The sequence below is a fragment of the Triticum urartu genome, chromosome 7 (genome assembly GCF_003073215.2).
Source record: "Triticum urartu cultivar G1812 chromosome 7, Tu2.1, whole genome shotgun sequence".
Classification (NCBI taxonomy): Eukaryota; Viridiplantae; Streptophyta; class Magnoliopsida; order Poales; family Poaceae; genus Triticum; species Triticum urartu.
The window spans coordinates 713815842-713834928 of NC_053028.1; the positions used below are offsets into that span (position 1 = coordinate 713815842).

Genomic DNA, 19087 nt, shown 5'->3' on the forward strand with positions numbered 1-19087 from the left:
AAGAAGGGGGATTTCCTGGCCAACCTCGCCGTATGCGACCCACTGCACCGGCGCTACCTCCTGCTACCTGCCATCCTCGACGACCTAGCTGCTCTGTCCAGGAAGCTGGGTATCATGAATTGTGACCCTTTCCTTGCCCCTGCCAGCGAGGACGAGGGCGATATTGTCGACGCTCCATCGGGCTTCAGGGTCATGTGCTTGCGCAGGTGCTCGAGCAAGCTAGTCCTCTTCATCTTCTCTTCATCGGGTGCCCGTGCCGGCCAATGGCACATTGTTACATTTGATGGTTGGCATGCCTTGAGGGTAGGATGCGTCGGCATGGATTTCTTCCCGGCCGTTCTATCCACACGTCGCCATTATGCTCAAGGATGATTTTACTGGGAGATACCGAATACCCGCAAGTTGCTCATGTTCGACACACGCACGGAGGAGTTCTCTTCTCTCAGCATTCCACCTGGTCGTTATCAGTATCAGATGGTCTTTGTGGAGGCAAGGGAAGGAATGCTTGGGATGTTTAGTCGTGGCATTGAAGATGATGGAAAACACCTTTTGTATGACATTTTGCGAGATAATGGGGATGGCACAAAGCAGTGGCGAAGGGAGGACGTAATCTCAGTGCCATATAAATATCACTATGACATCGTCGGTGTTGCTGGGGGTTACTTACTTCTACATGGGAATGTTGACAACCCGGCGTATCCGGACTTCAACTTCAACTCTTATTCACTGGATCTCCAGACTTTGAAGCTTGAGTGGTTCTGTGGGACTGTGTCCTTAGACTTCTCCCCACACACCTATCTGTATGTGGGTTTCCCCCCGTCCTTGTCTGCGCCGACTATTTGAAGGGGTAAGCTTGCTTCTAGTTTCTAATTGTATTGTTTGTGGCATACCATATATGGTTGGTATTGCAATATGATGCAAGTATTAGTTAATTTCATGGTACCATCCTCTCACATTCTACTAATTTTAGCACACAGTCCTCACTACGGAAGGGGTGTCCAAGTTATCTTCTCCCATTATAATCATGTTGGTGTCTTTCGGTGCTTATTAGATGATATTATGGTGCTTTTATTTCTATAGACTATGCAATTGGAAAGATATGAAACTTAGGAAAGCAAAAATACTTCTTTCTCATCTTATTAATATCCATGTCATTTTAAGGCTGTCATATAAATAAAAGAAATCATCAAAGCAGCGTCATACTATCCCTACTATAGTAAGCTGGAGGCGCCAGATCGAGGAAGAGGATGCGGGTGGGCATCAGATCCGAGTGGCACTAAGAAGGGACCGCTTCTAGAGATCTGTGTGCTTGTACATACAAGGGCCCGCCACAGTGCTGCAGAGGGTGGCTGGCCGCCGCGAATATTGGAGGGACTGTCGCCAGGGCCAGGCGAACAGCAGCTAGCAACACCGAAGCAAGAAGGATGGGATGGGAAGCCCACGAGCGTTGCAGCCTGCAGAACGGTCCCGTCAGCACGAATGTTGCACGAGCTTTGCTTGGCGCCAAGGAGTAGGAGGCGAGTGGGTGGCAGTGGGGTCGGGGAGGGGTTAGGGTTTCACTAGTGCTGCTCGGATGAGTTGGTTGGAAAGATATGAAACTTAGGAAAGCAAGAAATACTTCTTTCTCATCTTATTAATATGCATGGTGTCATTATAAGACTGTCATATAAATAAAAGAGATCATCAAAGCAGCGTCGTACTATCAATACTATAGTAAGCTGGAGATGCCAGATCGAGGAAGAGGATGTGGACGGGCGTCGAATCTGAGTAGTACCAAGAAGGGGGCGCTTCCAGGGATCTGCTGCTCGCTTGCACATACAGGGCCCCGCTGCAGCACTGAAAAGGGTGGTTGGCCAGCACGAATATCGGAGGGACTGCCGCCTTGGACAGCACACAAGCAACAGCCACGCCAAAACGAGAAGGGGGGAGCTCACGAGCGTTGTAAGACGGCCCTGTGGGCGTGAACGTTGCATGAGCTTTGTTTGGTGTCGCCCTTTGACGACCCAAGGAGTAGGAGGGGAGTGGGTGGCAGCCGGGTCGGGGAGGGGTTAAGGTTTCGCCAGTGCTGCTCGGATGGAGTTGCTTTTATAATTTTCTATTAAGCTGGATTTGGACTTTGATAACGCTAGCTGCTTAAAGCATTTCTAGCAGATCCCCTAAACTTAATCCCTCAAACCTTCTTCCTATCCCCAAAAGTGAAAAAAATCGAGGGATTAAACTTTTCCTTACCTAGAAGATGCCCTATAATTTAATCCCATAAAAGTTTTGAACACAAATTTTTAATAAGATTCTATTAAGCTGGTTTTTGACATGTATTTTTTTTCTGGTTGAGGTACACTTCTGTACATAGGTAATGCTACCCAGTTCCACTTTTAGTTGCTTGATGTTAACCCCTTAGCATTCAATAGGTATTTGTCCTCAAAATGCTCATGCCATTTCTGAATCATTGCATTACATAGTAGTATCTTTTTAATAAGATTCAACTGTATAAGGACAGGGTATCGGTGACATCAATAGCAGCAAGCACAACCTTTTATCATAACTAACGCTAAAAGTGATTTTAGAGTTGTTAAGAAAATTACCCTCAAATACTGAAGACAGCTCCAAATAAACAAACCTCTCAAAGGATTATGTTCCATAGTAACAAGTAACAGTAAATTTCAACACACTATATAAATTTTTCCTTACCAAATTCCACCTACCAAAGGTGCGTCACTCCCCGGCAACGGCGCCAGAAAAGAGTCTTGATGACCCACAAGTATAGGGGATCTATCGTAGTCCTTTCGATAAGTAAGAGTGTCGAACCCAACGAGAAGCGGAAGGAAATGATAAGCGGTTTTCAGCAAGGTATTCTCTGCAAGCATTGAAATTATCGGTAACAGATAGTTTTGTGATAAGGTAATTGGTAACGAGTACCAAGTAATAAAATTAAATAAGGTGCAGCAAGATGGCCCAATCCTTTTTGTAGCAAAGGACAAGCCTGGACAAACTCTTATATGAAGGAAAGCGCTCCCGAGGACACATGAAAATTATCGTCAAGCTAGTTTTCATCATGTTCATATGATTCGCGTTCGGTACTTTGATAATTTGATATGTGGGTGTACCGGTGCTTCGGTACTGCCCTTACTTGGACAAGCATCCCACTTATGATTAACCCCTATTGCAAGCATCCGCAACTACAACATAAGTATTAAGGTAAACCTAATCATAGCATGAAACATATGGATCCAAATCAACCCCTTACGAAGCAACTCATAAACTAGGGTTTAAGCTTCTGTCACTCTAGCAACCCATCATCTACTTATTACTTTCCAATGCCTCCCTCTAGGCCCAAACAATGGTGAAGTGTCATGTAGTCGATGTTCACATGACACCACCAGAGGGATGACAACATACATCTCATCAAAATATCAAATAAATACCAAATTCACATGACTACTTATAGCAAGACTTCTCCCATGCCCTCAGGAACAAACGTAACTACTCACAAAGCATATTCATGCTCATAATCAGAGGGGTATTAATATGCATAATGGATCTGAACATATGATCTTCCACCAAGTAAACCAACTAGCATCAACTACAACAAGTAATCAACACTACTAGCAACCCAGAGGTACCAATCTGAGATTTGGATACAAAGATTGGATACAAGAGATGAACTAGGGTTTGAGATGAGATGGTGTTGGTGAAGATGTTGATGGAGATTGACCCCCTCCCGATGAGAGGATCGTTGGTGATGACGATGGTGATGATTTCCCCCTCCCGGAGGGAAGTTTCCCCGGCAGAACAGCTCTGCCGGAGCCCTAGATTGGTTTCGCCAAGGTTCTGCCTCGTGGCGGTGGAGTTTCTTCCCCAAAGCTTGCTTAAATTTTTTTCTCGAACGAAAGACCTCGTATACCAGAAGATGGGCATCGGAGGGCCACCAGGGAGCCCACGAGGCAGGGGGGCGCCCCCCACCCTCGTGGCCAGGGTTTGGGCCCCCTTTGGAACTTTCTTCGCTCATTATTTTTTTATATATTTTGGAAATAACTTCCGTGAAGTTTCAGGACTTTTGGAGCTGTGCAGAATAGGTCTCTAATATTTGCTCATTTTCAGCCGAGAATCTCAGCTGCCGGCATTCTCCCTCTTCATGTAAACCTTGTAAAATAAGAGAGAATAGACTTAAGTATTGTGACATAATGTGTAATAACAGCCCATAATGTAATAAATATAGATATAAAAACATGATACAAAATAGACGTATCATCGATCAAACGTGTGTTTATGTTGTGATGAGTTGTTGACTTTTGTTGACCGAACATCTTGTATTTTTCATTTGGACCGTGGCATGTAGCATGTGTCATGTTTTTCATTTGGACCGTGGAATGTTTGCATGTACCATTTTTATTAGAACCATTGATAATAGTACTTGTAACAGAGCATGTTTGTTGTTTTGTGTAATCTAGTTGCACTTTTCCTCCATGAGCTTTTGAAATTGTAAAAATTGCATTTTAATTGTAATATAGTGGTTTTGCAAACCTTCTGTATCAATCCCTGTGTACCAAATAGGTGGGGGGTTTGGGGCTTGGGGGAATTTGAGAGGATTGGGTGAAAGGAAGGGATTCACCAAAACCCCTGCTATCCCCCCCCCCCCCCCCCCCCCCCAAATCTCTCAAATCCCCTGAAACCCTACGTTTCATGATGCATTTAACAATATTGATTTCATATTATGAATCTTAATATTTTATTCTATAAACTTAGTCAAAGTTAAGAAAGTTTGACTTTGACCAAATTTTATATACAGACTAAAAAGAAACGGAGGAAGTATTAGTGACACGTACATACGAAGCATACGTTTTGGACATCAAAGTATAGTTGGCTAAACGGGACGGGCCAAACAGGTTTGGAGCACGCCGGCACGACACGGGCTAAATGGGCCGTGCCCGGCATGTGGCACGCCTTGGGCCATGCCTGGGCCTGGAGCCTGGGCACGCGGGCTGGCACGGCACGACCCGTTTAATTTTTTATATAATTTTCAAAAAATTACATATGTATACCTAAAATATAGCCTAATAGACAAAAACCAGCCCAACAGGTTGAAAATGTGCAGCCCAGCGTGCTAAACGGGCCATCAGACCGACCCGTTTACTAATTAGGCTGTGCCTGGGCCAAAGAGCAGCGCCCGTGGGCCGGCACGGCACGGCCCGGCTATTAAACGTGCCATGGCGGGCCAGCCACGATTAGCACAGGCCGTGCCGGGCCGTGCCGGGCCGGGCCGGCCCGTTTGGCCAGGTCTGCGTCAAAGTGGGAGCACGAGTAGGCAGGTATACGTTTTCCACCTGAAGAAACGGAAATACCAAACCCCCAAAGGAAAATCAATCCCCTCCTCCGTTCCACTCCACCCCCATGGCGTCGCCGGAGCCGCCCTTCCCCGATGCCCCTCCGCCGCCGCCCTGCCCCGACGCCCCGGCGGCGCTGCCCTGCATCCCCGGCGCCTTGCCGGCCTTGGAGGCGCAGGCGACCCTCCCGGGCCACGTCACGGAGGAGATCCTCCTCCGCCTCCCCACGGCCGCCGACCTCGCCCGCGCGTCCATGGCCGGCCCCGCCCTCCGCCGCATCATCGCCAACCACACCTTCCTCCGTCGCTTCCGCACCCTCCACCCGCCGCCTCTGCTGGGTATACTCTCGGATCCCTTCTTCCCAGCCCAGCCGCCCCACCCCTCCGCCGCCGCCGCCGGAACACTCGCAGGCACCGACTTCTCCTGCTCCTTCCTCCCCTCCCGCGAGCAGCGGTGGCGTCGCTGCGACTTCCGCGACGGCCGCGCCCTCCTCTGCATCGACACCGACGGCGGTGCCATGGTGAGGGACGTCGCCGTCTGCGACCCGCTGCACCGGCGCTACCTGCTGCTACCTCCCGTCCCCCAGGGCCTGCCCGATCTGGTCCATCACTTGGATCCTTTCCTTGCTCCTGCCAGCGCAGACGAGGGCGCTGACACTGCTGCGGGCGCTCCCTTGAGATTCAAAGTCATGTGCTTGGCCCAGTACCACACCCGCTTGGTCCTCCACGTCTACTCTTCATCAGGCCCCCATGCCGGACAATGGCGCACCGTCACATTTGATGGCTGGGCCGCTCTCCTCGCAGGAGTCAGTGTCCATGTGCGATCCTCTGTTGCGTTCGGAAAGCGCTACTATGCGCACGGGTGCTTCTGTTGGCCGATATGTGCGATCAACAAGTTGCTCTTGCTCGACACAGCTACCACCGAGTTCTCCTCCGTTGACCTTCCGCCTGATCTCATGAATCACCAGGTGGCCTTTGTGGAAGCAACCGAAGGGAGGCTTGGGATGTTCGCTCTCAGCCAAGTTCCCACACACCTCGTGCCTCGCCTCCGGTATTCCATTTTGGTTCGCACCGGGGATGACCCAGGGCGGTGGGAAAAGAAAAAGGTGGTCACATTGTCCCATGATTACTGCTATCAGATCATTGGTGTAGCTGGGGGTTACCTGCTCCTATATCTGGTTACAGACAACCCGGATTCGTTCCCTCCGGGTAAAGTGCCGGACCCGGGCTGCTTTTCACTGAATCTTCGCACTATGGATCTTGAGCGCTTCTCTCGGAATAGAGATATACTGCCATTGCTGGGCCAACTGTATTCGGGCTTCCCGCGATACTTGACTCCACCAACTATTTGAAACAGTAAGCTTGCTCCTGGTTTTTGCCTCTATTGTTCATATGCAGTATAGAGGGTTGACATTGCTATATGATGCAAGTATTAGTTAGTTTGGTGGTACTGTGCCTGTCATTCTGCTAATCTTAGCAAACAGTCCTAACTACAGAGGGGCTGTCCAGGTTATGTCCTGTCCATTGTAATCCTCGGTCACCTTTTGGCATTTATATGATATTCTCATGGTTAATTTATAGTAAAAATATGCAAATAGAAAGATATGAAACTCAGAAAAGCAAGAAATACTTCTTTCACATCTTGAGACGGACATACAAATAAATACAAGAAATCATCAAAGCAGCGTCATCCTATCCCTAATATGCTCTTGTAACCTGGATTTGGACATAGTTCTAGTTTAGTTATTTATGTCTTGCTACATCTATTTGAGTTTTCTAGTTCTTAATTTTATCCATCTGTGCCCTTTGCTTCTGCGAGGTCCTTGTTCTCATGTCATTCCCGGTGTATGCCACTAACTAGTACCCTCTGTAAACTAATATAAGAGCGTTTAGAATACTAAAATAGTGATCTAAACGCTCTTATATTAGTTTACAGAGGAAGTACCTTTGTAATTAGATTAGATTAGATTGTGTAAAGACTGGGTATATATTGCGGCATTAGTAGCAGCAAGCACCACCTGTCATGATCAACAATAACACTTTACAACTGTCTATTTCTGAGTGCTGTTGTGCTTTGTTGTGCGCCCATGTCTGATGAATGCTCATTGGGGTTGTGGTAGTGTGAGACTCACGGTTCAGTTTTTATTTAAAAAAAAATGGTGCTCACCACCACTAATGATATAATACCTTGTGTCCTATGCATGGCAGCAGTTTATGACTTTATGTGTTGATGATGGATTCCTATTTTGCATGTCCTCGTGCATCTATTAGTTGGCCATTCCGCTTATACACAATGATAAGCTCCAATCTACTAGCAGTTTGTGTCATTCCACTTACTAGACATTATAGTATAGCTTCACACCTGCATAAAGAGTACTGGTATGGTACCTCCGGTGGTGCTGGGATAGATACTCGCAGTGGCTTGGATATAATTTGAAGAGGATTTAGTCCCTTGGCTTACTGTCATTTTTTGTGTCCATAGCATCCAGATTGACACTGTTTACATGGTTGCTTAACTTGATCAGAGAAGTTTGTCCTTGAGCAGCAATTACATGGTTGATTAACTTGATTAGATAAGTTTGAAGGCCCAAACGAATTTTCGTCAGTATAATATATGAATGTATCCTGTTGAGTATCTGAAATTATATATTTTCGTTGCGTCTGATTAACTAGAGTGGTTGGTTTCTGACCACACAATATTATCATCATTGTAGGGCTTAATCTGCTGGGTACAGGACCAGTTGACTCCATTTGGATTGTTGTTGACTTGATCCATCTCATAAGGCAGTGCCAAGCCCGGTAACTGATGGAGTGCCTAGCAGCAGCAGCAGCAGTGATTAAGTTGCTTCATTCCTCTTATTTGGTGGACTGGATGGAACCATGTATGTATGTATGTATATATGTATGCACATCGTGTTAATTCTGGCTAGCACGTGTAAGTGTCCTGTTGTTCCGTTAACTTGTATGTTTCATTTCATCTTGACGCTCAGTAATGTACTACATTGTACTCATGGACCACATCAGGGAGAAGAAATCTTCATTCTTTCTCCTTTTTGTGGGGAAGGAGGCCTCTTCCTTCGCCTGCGCCTATTGCTATTGATAAGAATGCGAGGTTTATAGACTGGACCCACATCAGTAACGAGTTGGAGTAAGTGTTGATTCTGAAGAAATACAAAGCTTCTTTTTGCTATACTGGACTAGTTGGTTTCTGATCACATACTATCATTGGATTGCATATGGGACTTATTCTGCGCCAGGCTGCTTACATACAACTGCAAGAAAAGATGGATGACACACACACACGCCCACACATTTGCCTGTTCTCCATGTGTTTTGTTTCATTTATGACCTTATGTCTTCAAACAATCTCTTCTTAAATCTGTTGGATTTGATTAATTAGAGAAGGTCATGTTTGGGACTGCTCCATCCCACCAAAATCAGCTGTATCAAAATCGGTTCATGACTCTCCAGTTGTTTGCTTGACAAGGCTGCGATCTGGGGGCACATCTAGGTGAAGTGAAAAATTGTAGATCAGATGTTTTGTTTTGAGTAATATATAGTAACCCCGTATGCTGATGTTTTCCTTAATCCAATGTATATTCATGTGTACGACACTCGAACCACACGTACATGGGTATTGTATTTTTTAGAAAAAGGTACAAACCTTGGCGAAAAAAACAATTGCTCAAGGGGGACAAATGCTGGGCTTTCAAAACATGGTCCATTAGAAAAACTAGGGGCACGATTGACATTTGTTGGCAAATTTTCTCATTCTTGAAGTAGAAGCTAACTGAAAGGAAAACAAGGTAAACTTGGATGTGGAATTGTGGATCATTGCAAGTGGTTGGCACCTCTGTGGGGTGGGGTGGTGCCTGCCCTCCTGGATGTACATGGCCACAGGGAACATGCACTTCCTACCTACACAACCGACCATCCTCCCTTAGCCCTCGTACAGTTCCTTCAAGGGTCTTCCTCTGGGACGACAAGCTAATTTCTACAGTTCCTTCAAGGGTCTTCCTCTGGGACGACAAGCTAATTTCATCGTTGGAGCAATGGTTGCTGGTCCCGACTGGCATGATGGCTTCAAAGATGTCCGCGGCAACTAGATCCACACGGAGCATTCTCTTGCAGCGAACGGTGGTCTGCTTGCAGCACTGATTTCCCTAGCTGACGTTGACGCCGTGGGCAAAAGCTGAAGGCAGAAAGCAGACAACATTAGCCTACAGAGCTTCCAATTTCTGAAACTCTGGAACTTGCATTCATGATGGTCAGTATCGAACAAATAATCCACCAATCACAGACTGGAACTTGTGTGCTGCAATTTCAGAAACTAATTCTGAGATCTTTCTTATTCATATGGAAACCTCATCTGCAAAGGTACGGTACTCCTACTTCCTTCATGTTTGAAACGCTGTAAGCCTTCAATTCAAATTGTACACGAGTGAGTGACATGGCATCAAACTTATCGATTGCAGCCAACACACACCTGATCAGCATCAACCGATGGCTGCTTCCTGTTTCGGCTTTTTTTTTCACAACAAGTGTAGTTGGAAATGCAAGTTAAGTCAAATGCGTAGTAGAGGAGTTTGTGCCATGTAGGCTGCCCATGCTGATTTAGAATGATTGCAACAGAACTAAATTACATGTTTATCATTCTCATTTCACCAGCCTCACGGGGGTAACTATGCAATGCAACATTGCTTATGCCCACCACACAAACAAACTTCTTCTACTCGTAGTGCCCCTATAGCCTCCAACTGTTGGCGTGCTAAAGCCACCATAGGACCAGAACAGCACCTGCCGCTGATGAGGAGTAGCGTAGATCTAAAGGATCTAATTTGAAGACACACGACCGAAGACGAAGACAAACGGGGGCTAAGCAGGGAGAACCTTATTCTATCTTCAGGGAGCCGCCACCGTCCTGCCGTCTTGAGCAGGGCATAAACCCTAACAAAACTCAAATAAAGATCTGAAAACTGAGTCCTACTGTCGGCATGGGCCGGGATCCATTGCGCCCCCATGGCCCTAAGCCCAGGACCACTGGAGACGAGGCGGACCGGCGGCAGCGCCGCGGAACCCTAAGCTTTTTAGGAAAGAGGAGTCAGAGGCGGCGACGGCTGCACTGACAGCTCTTTCTGATTTCACCAAAAAATGTATTCGTGAAATGTTTTCTCGAAAAATAGACTGGCCTCGCCTTTTGAAATGTATGGAGTATATGTTCTTTGACAACAGAGAGTGTAAACGATTTTATTATAAAACAAGTAGAGAATTTTTGCTTCATTTTTTTTTGACCTCGAAGGAGGCGTCAAAATGGGAGCACTAGTAGGATATAGAGGCGTTTTCCTCCAGCAGAAACGGGAAGCCAAACCCCCAAAGGACACTCTCAATCCTCTCGTCCGTTCCCCACTCCACTCCACCACAATGGCGTCGCCGGCGCCGCCCTGCGGCCCCGACGCATCGCCGGCCATGGAGTCGCAGGCGAACCTCCCGGACCACCTGACGGAGGACATCCTGCTCCGCCTCACCACGGCCGCCGACCTCGCCCGCGCCTCCATGGCCGGCCCCGCCCTCCGCCGCATCATCGCCGACCACACTTTCCTCCGTCGCTTCCGCACCCTCCACCAGCCGCCTCTCCTGGGTATACTCTCGGACCCCTTCCTCCCAGCCCAGCCGCCCCACCCATCCGCCGCCGCCGCCGGAACCCTCGCCGACACCGACTTCTCCTGCTCCTTCCTCCCCTCCCGCGACCGGCCCTGGATTCGTCGCGACTGCCGCGACGGCCGCACCCTCCTCTGCGTCGCCTCCGACGGCCGCCCCCTGGTGAGGGACGTCGCCGTGTGCGACCCGCTGCACCGGCGCTACCTCCTGCTACCGCCCGTCCCCCAGGGCCTGTCCGATCTGGTCTATCACTGCCAGCCCTTCCTTGCTCCTGCCGGCGGGGACGAGGTGCCGGCCGACGCTCCCTTCAGATTCAGAGTCATGTGCTTGGCCAAAAACCAGACCCAGCTGGTCCTATTCGTCCTCTCTTCGTCGGGGGGCTGTGCCGGACCATGGCACGCCATCCCATTTGATGGTTGGAGCGCTCTGGTTGCAGAAGTTAGTGAAGGCGAAGATGTGCGATCCTCCACTGCGTTCGGAAAGCGCTACTACGTGCATGGATGCTTCTACTGGGCGATACCTGGGATTGGCAAGTTGCTCATGCTCGACATTGCCACGATGGAGTTCTCCTCCATCGACCTCCCGCCTAGTCCCTGGAGCAATTCCCAGATGGCCTTTGTGGAGGCAAGGGAAGGGAGGCTTGGGTTGTTTGCTCTCAGCCACAATCGCCTCTTGTATTCCATTTCGGGGAGCATTGAGGATGACCCCCCAAGGCTGTGGCTAATGGGGGCTGTAGTCCCATTGCCCCTTGATTACGCCTATTACATCATTGGTGTAGCTGGGGGATTCTTACTCCTACATGGGTTTCAAGACAACCCGGAATCGTACCCTTCGTTTGAAATGCCAGATCCGGACTGTTTTTCACTGAATCTCCAGACTATGAAGCTTGAGCGGTTTTGTGGGACTGAGCTCATGATGCCACTGAAGAACCAACTACTGTATGCGGGTTTCCCGCCATCCTTGTCTCCACCAACTATTTGAAGGGGTAAGCTTGCTCCTATTTTTGCCTGTGTTGTCCATGCCATGTATAGGTAGGATCGACGCTGCAGTATGATGCAAGTATTAGCTAGTATAGCATCCAAAATTCCTAGTAGGTGATTAGCTTTAAATTAAAGCCCATCTGTTTCCAATGATGCTGACGCTTATGCCCAGTAAAATGTCCGTCCTTGAACTGCAATTACGTGGTTAGTTAACTTGGTTAGAGAAGTTTGAAGACACCTTTGATGCACAGGGCACTGGATACGTCTGGGTTTTCCTTTAGCATAACGTGTATGTGGGCCAAATAAACTTGGGTGATAAACTAGATATAGGTTTTTGTTGCATCCAATTAACAAGAGAATGTTCTAATTAACCTTGCGTAGCTCTGGCCTTCGTCCTGGGTCCGACGCTGCATTTGGTCGTCCTGAAAGCAAGAATGTGTATATGAACAATCCTATTGATCATCTGAAACTAGATATATGTTTTGGTTGCATCTAATTAACAAGAGGGGTTGGTTTCTCATCACATCACATGCTATTATTGCAGGGCTTAATCCGCTGTGTATTGGACTCATTTTGCTGCTGGCTGATGATTGCAAGGAAGGATGACACATACATCAAGCAATTGTCTGTGTTTGGCCTGTTGACTCGAGTCTCGCCTCCGGTCCTTTTATGTCCAAAGCCCGCATGCATGTTACATGTTGGTTGATTTGGCATGTGTGCGCAACTTGAGTGCGTTAATATTAGATGGGTACATGGGTCGTCAACCGGTCGACCTGCCTCATATATATTAGAGATGGGTTCTGCAGACTGCAGTCTCTCTAGCTACTGTTAATTTTCATGTTTCCTTCCATGTAGTCTCCCTTGTTTGTTGCTGTTATTTGGCCATTTGTAAATTGCTAGCGGTGCCAAGTCCTAGAGGCAGATGATGGGGATCCTAAGCTTAGAGAGGTGGTGGGTTCGAAGGGGCTTCGGCCTGCGGCGGCTCTTTCCTCGCAGCCTTGATGCCTAACGGGAGGCAGTGCTGCTAGAAGAGGGAGTCTCCGGTGCTCCACCGTAGGGGTCTTGCCGGACCAAGTGGTTTGCCCCCGGCGCTGGCGAAGATTGGTTCCATCAAAGAGCACCTGGACACGATCGTGTTTTCTGCTTATCTTCGGTACAGTTTAGTCTGTTATTTTCAGTTTCTTTGGGGTGCAAGATGTACTGCCAGCAGCTTTGATCAATGCAGCCCTTGTTCAAAAAAGAATGCATCCATTTGTTGACGAATTGCTTGTGAAATGCATCATCTCCTCTTCTTATGTTTGGCAGATGCAGCTTTTTTTCATTAGATACATGGATGTCGATGCATCCACTTTGTTTGGATTATCACACACATATAATCTATGGCTACAACTTATGATATATCATCTCCGCTTACAATTGAAACTGCACACTACTGTTACTCTTTTGGATGGAGTGCATCGCCGAAAATACCGGTACATACTGCTAGGATTCAGCAATGTGTAAGCAATTCAGTTAACTAGACTAGCTTTGCCGCCCATCTTGGCAAGACAAGGGTTCCCCACCGACCTGATTTCATAGTGCATCTCCAGCCTCAACCTGTTGGGGGTTGGTCGAAGAGTCCAGCAGCTTCTGCTCGCCCGTCCACAAAGGGGTATAGTGTTCCCGTCGACAGGCCGAGCTCCAGATGCCGCCCGATGTGGAGGTACCCTGTATCAACATGATCAAGCCTTGATGACAAACTCACAAAAGATAAATAGCAACTAGTCTATGATGCCATGACTTGAATAATTAGTCAAGAAAGAGGGAAATGGTCAGTTTGACACTTTATAAGCTCTCATGGAGTACAATTACCAGGTCAGTGATCACAGCAACACACCCAAGAAAGTGAGCATGCACTAACCTCGGTCCAGTAACACAAGAATTATCAGCAGGCTGCTCCTGTTCTGCAAAACATTGCTCTGCCACCATATCATTTACATTGCTCTGCCAAACATTGCTCAGCCTTACATCTGACTTGACCGTGAATGGCTTTATTCTCAGATGGCAGCAGACAATGGGACAAACTTTTTTTTTCTATAAATACTTATTATTACTAAAAATAACTGCACATACATATATTCATTTGTCACTATACAACCTCGGTGATTGGAGAATCGAATTAAGATTACAAGATACTGTGTCTGTCAGCCACTGGTAGTATACAGGTTCTTGCTCAGTTTCTCCATGTATTAGCGCGACGCCGTTCCCACTTGTTCTTCCAGCTCTTGAGGGCAGGGTGGTGTGTGTTAGTCAGCAAAATGCCTATAAGGCTATATAACTAACTGTTTTGCTATGAGGCCCACATGATCTCGACTCCAACCGCCATGATGAATGTGGACGCATCCACCCATGTATGGTGGGCCTTGTATCTTCATGTCAGATGTTTCTTCCAAAGTAATCAAGCGTCAAAAGGATCCATCCACTCATCGTCTTCCCTTACGGCTTTTTCCCACCGTTCTTTGAACTTTTCCAGCTCCGCCGACGACTGTCTTCTAATCTGTTGATTGAAATAAGAGTGCAATTGATGTTAGAAAATATGCAGGAGAAACATATTGATTTAGGTTTAGAGGGAAGAGAGCATATGTTATACTCACGTGTGTCCGCAAATCCAAAGATCTTCGAGGTAACTGGAGCAAGAAAGGAAATTGTTGATCAGATGATAACAATGGTAGTTATCTTGCAGGCATGGAGAAATCAAGGCTAGAAGGTTGGCCGTCGAGTTAGATATCTGAAGCGATACCCCATTACCATATTAAAAGATTCAATCTGTGTGTTAGTTGGATTTAGATTTTGTAACCTTAGAGATGATTCCAGAAACAAGAGACATTTTCTCTCTGTGTAATTTCATTTCAAATCACATTGTGACCAAAAAAATATATGGCATTTTATAAAAAATATGACGACAAACAGACCTTGCTGGTATCTGATGGTCCTCCTAATGATGGTATCCCTTGATGGACGACATACTCACTGTCAATTACACCGACCTTCTCAGCTCGATCACCCTGAAATCACATAGCACTACATGCATCAGTATTTTTGGTCATTTATCATTCTAACAAACCCATGCCTATTAAAGCATTCCTCTTAATCTACAGATGATAGTTGAAACACCAGAAATAATTAAGCTGCAAAGTGACAGAAGAACACATCGCAAAAAAAAATAATGGAACAAAACAAGACAGAAGTCATTAGTACTATCAGCTAGAGTACTGAAAGCCATATTGTAATAGTTAGCCCATAAATTTGATCCTTATGTTAGAATATGTATAGCTAAATTTGATCCACAGGTGCCAAACACTGAAAATAGAGTAATCTTCCTAGAGTATACTAACAAGCTACACATTTATAATAAAAAATAGGCCAGCTCATAGAAGGAAGTGACATCTAGAATGGCGCACTTGAAATGCGAAAAAAGAAATGAAATAGGTTGTAAAGCTTGAATAGAGCAAACCGCCATGGGATTTGAGCAATCTTAAGTACCTGAGCACAGTAACCAAGCTTCATGTCAAGGCCCCATCCATGAATCAAGTCATTCTGCAGGTTTGAGACATTAAAACTGGATGTGCTACGAAGAGTTATGACCCTCCAGTCACACTGAATAGATCATACGATATGATGGATTATCGAGTAGGTTAGATGGTCAGAATTCGTACCTGTATTAGATGCCATACGCATTTCCAGGCAGCACGAGAAAAAACTGGTGCCATGCCCTCGACCCACCTATCAAAGAATGCCAGTTACAATACTAGTAATCAATCGAGCTAGTTTATGAGAACGAGATCAGCAGAATTTGCTCAACAATCAATCAGTTGGATGATGTAACTTTATTTTGCTGACCACACAAAAAAAATGCCATTGAACAAAGCAGCATTTTGATTTTTGGTTCTACAATAGCTGTAAAAAACATTAATCGGTTCAAAGAATATGACCGTAACTCTGTAAGGTAACCGTCTTTTTCAATCACAGAAGAATAAAGTATAGCATAATTTAATACATATGAATCATTGGACATGCTAAATATGAGGTCTAGAGAATAAACTATGATGGCCAAGTATAGTTTAGAATAGCCAGAAAAATTACTATGCAAGGCCAAAGCTTCAATTTTTACCCTGTGCATGGAGGTCCTTTACTATCATCAGAACAGTTCATGCTTGAACGATTGTCATATACTCTCCTGCAGAAGAAATGAAGAATTAAAAATGTTAGCGAATGCTCATACAAAAATGATTAAAAAAACAATTCATATTCTTAGATGTGAGAACTAGAAAGACACAAGCACCTATGCACTTTTGTCATCTTGTTGCGGATTGTGATGCGGTGGTGAATATCTGTTGATAGATCAGGATCCAATGCAGGTTGCGTGATTTCTAAGCCTTCGGAAACCATTATATCAATATACCTAAACGGGCAACATGAAAAATGAAAAGGCATATTTCAGCAGAAAATCCAACACAGCAGGATATATTTTCAACAGCAATGATGACCAAAGCAAGTCCATATCTACTCCAAGTATATTGTCAATCATCCCAGTAGGAGTTTCAAGCTGAATCCATACCACTGAAATGTGCAGAATAACAATTATATCTCGCAAACAAGATTGTACAGCTAGAGCGAAAGAAACTGAACCAGTGTCAAAATGGCTGCTTCATAACTACTCAGGCCATCACAAAAATTAGCATTTGCGAACTGAAAAAGAAGACGATTTCAACAAAATGAAAAAAATATGGTGTGTCCCATACCTCCTCGGATCAAAATTTTCCACCCCAAGGTCTTCGTCCCATAAAAATATGAAATCGTAGATAGCCACAACACTAGGGTGCAGAAAACGCTTAGCAAACCACCTGCAATAGGAAGATACGCTCATTCCAAATGTGGATGATACATACCGAGGTAAAAGGGACAGCAAAGTATCTGCGCCTGGGGCTTACCATTTAGTTTGGTTGGGCGCAACTATGTGGATGGCCTTATCGCTCCACTCGAGGCTACGCCACCCATCCACGTTCCCGTCATAATGGAATAGCATGACCGTGTAGCTCTCATTCAGGAACTAAAACATTTGAAGCATGGTAGGGCGAGCATCGAATCAGAAGAGACAAAACCTTCCCTTACGAAACGACAAAAGCAGCTGGCGTTAAAGGAGGCGAACTCGAGAAGAAGAAGACGGACCTTACGAGCCATCACGTCCACATTCTGCATCTGCGAGATCCCGACCGCCATCGCCAGGAGAGCTTTGTGTCTATCATTCTTGTTCTGCAGGCAAGGGTGAGCAGTGGTACGCACGTATTAGTAACAGAACGGCCCGATGGGCTGGTCGCCCGCCAGGAAATCGCGACTGGAAACACGGATCATATCCTAGAGATTCCTTAGATTACGCTGTAAGGACGCTGGTGTGTCTCCACTAGAGCAAAAGCTAGTGTGAAGTCTGTGGATACGGACCAGACAAGTGAACTGAACTGAACTGAACTGACAGAACCGAAGTGTACATACATCATTAACACTCACAGGCGCCTGCCTGCTGTAAGCACGGGATTCAGAGCATTGGGCAGCTTCACTAACCGGGTCGCCACACTAAAAGCTCGATTTGGCGTCGCCGTGAGAAATGAGCGCCGGCATAGCAAGGGGGACAGTTTCGGTCATTCATCCATTCAGCGTGTTTCAGCTGAGAGACACAACCGGTTTTCATTCATCCGTTCATCCATTAAGTGTGGTTCAGTTTGAGCTAGGAGACCCAACCAAATTTCACTCATTCGTTCATCCACTCAGTGTGGTTCAGTTTGAGCTAAGAAGAGACCCAACCAATGCTATGACAGCAACTGTAAAAAGAGTAATTGACAGTGACAGTGAAGGTGGGGCGCCGAGGAGGAGGAGGGGCAGGAGCGGACGTACCTTGGGGATGGCGCGGTTGGCGGCGGGGTCCCAGAGCGGGCGGAGGAACATGTCGGAGCTGGTGTGGACGATCCCGCGCGGCAGGCCCTCGGCGCCGGTCCTCCGGTTCCAGTTCCAGCGGGCCGCCGCGCCGTTCCCCTCCTCCCGGCGCCGCTGCTGCGTGGCCGTGGCCGCGGCGTAGTCGGACCTGCCGAGATCCACCTGACGGAGGAACAGAGACCGGCTCCAGTGTCAGTCAGTCAGGCAGTGATTCATTCAGGGCAGAAATGGGAGGGGGGAAGGGAAAGGTGGTGTGGGGGCGGGGGGAGAAATGAAGGGCAGGGGGCCTTGCCTTGAGGTGGTGGTGCTGGATCTGGAGCGAGGTGATGACGATGAGGGCGACGAAGGCGGCCAGGTAGCCGCAGCCGCAGGAGGCGGCCCGGCGCGGCGGGATGGGCGGGTACTTCATCCCTCCCGGCGCCGCCGCCGCCGCCGGCCGTCCCTTGGTGCCCCCGATGTTCGGGGCTCTGGAGCGCTCCTCGCCGGAGTGGGCGGGGGGTGCTGGGGGAGGAGGAAGGTTCTGGAGGGTTCTAGAAGGAGGTGGGCGGGGGGAGAGGAGGAAGCGCCTAATCTAATGGCCCATTATTCCGAAATGGGCTTAAACAAATTGCGTCCTCGTACTCGCTTTTTGGTCGGGTCGGTCGGCATCCCACCGCCTGCCTGCTAGCGGGTGAGTGGGTGGGTGGGTGGGTTTGTCGTGGCGGGCCCACCTGCCAGTGCCCCAGTCGGTGGCTAAAGTTTCCTAATTAATTAGGGAGGCCTTCATTAGCGCGAGATGGTGTGAGACAGGTGTCCCGTTTCATCAGTGGCAGTGAGCCGACGACGACTGCTTTTTGTGTACCACGTGTGACGTGTCCCCTTAATGACGCGTCCTTGTTGGTTAGCTGACACGTGGAATCAGGCCACCACATGCTCTTCTTGTCCAGTGATTTTTATTTTCTTTTGCGAATGTCATCTTGTCTGATCTGAAAGACAAATATAAATAGCGTTCCGCGGCACAATGTTTTGTTTTTTTTACACAGGCTATAAAAAAAATTGTTTTTTTCGTGAAACTTTCTGCATATACATATAATATGAAAATGTCTGCGCTCACCTTTTTTCAGAATTTTTTAGTATTTCAAAATGTGTTTCCTAAAATGGGTTCATCCATGCACTTCCCGTC

The 19087-nt window shown here is 47.1% G+C and overlaps 3 protein-coding genes across 3 annotated transcripts; 2 read left to right on the top strand and 1 right to left on the bottom strand.

Annotated features, from left to right (window-relative positions):
- Nucleotides 1-5329: 5329 nt before the first annotated feature.
- LOC125520170 lies at nt 5330-8512 on the top strand. Its single transcript, XM_048685009.1, has 2 exons — nt 5330-6676; nt 8035-8512. The coding sequence occupies exon 1, from the start codon at nt 5389-5391 to the stop codon at nt 6670-6672; it is 1284 nt and encodes a 427-aa protein (XP_048540966.1). The 5' UTR covers nt 5330-5388; the 3' UTR covers nt 6673-6676; nt 8035-8512.
- Nucleotides 8513-10668: 2156 nt separating this feature from the next.
- Nucleotides 10669-13233, top strand: LOC125520172. Its single transcript, XM_048685013.1, has 2 exons — nt 10669-11963; nt 12503-13233. The coding sequence occupies exon 1, from the start codon at nt 10742-10744 to the stop codon at nt 11957-11959; it is 1218 nt and encodes a 405-aa protein (XP_048540970.1). The 5' UTR covers nt 10669-10741; the 3' UTR covers nt 11960-11963; nt 12503-13233.
- A 779-nt stretch (nt 13234-14012) lies between these two features.
- On the bottom strand, nt 14013-18576 carry LOC125520173. The gene is made up of 12 exons (XM_048685014.1): nt 18218-18576; nt 17887-18087; nt 17167-17250; nt 16929-17047; nt 16740-16841; nt 16280-16399; nt 16109-16174; nt 15654-15720; nt 15481-15534; nt 14910-15002; nt 14592-14624; nt 14013-14494 (listed from the first exon to the last, which is right to left on the bottom strand). Exons 1-12 carry the CDS (start codon nt 18332-18334, stop codon nt 14396-14398), a joined length of 1155 nt encoding a protein of 384 aa, XP_048540971.1. The 5' UTR covers nt 18335-18576; the 3' UTR covers nt 14013-14395.
- Between the last annotated feature and the right edge of the window lie 511 nt (nt 18577-19087).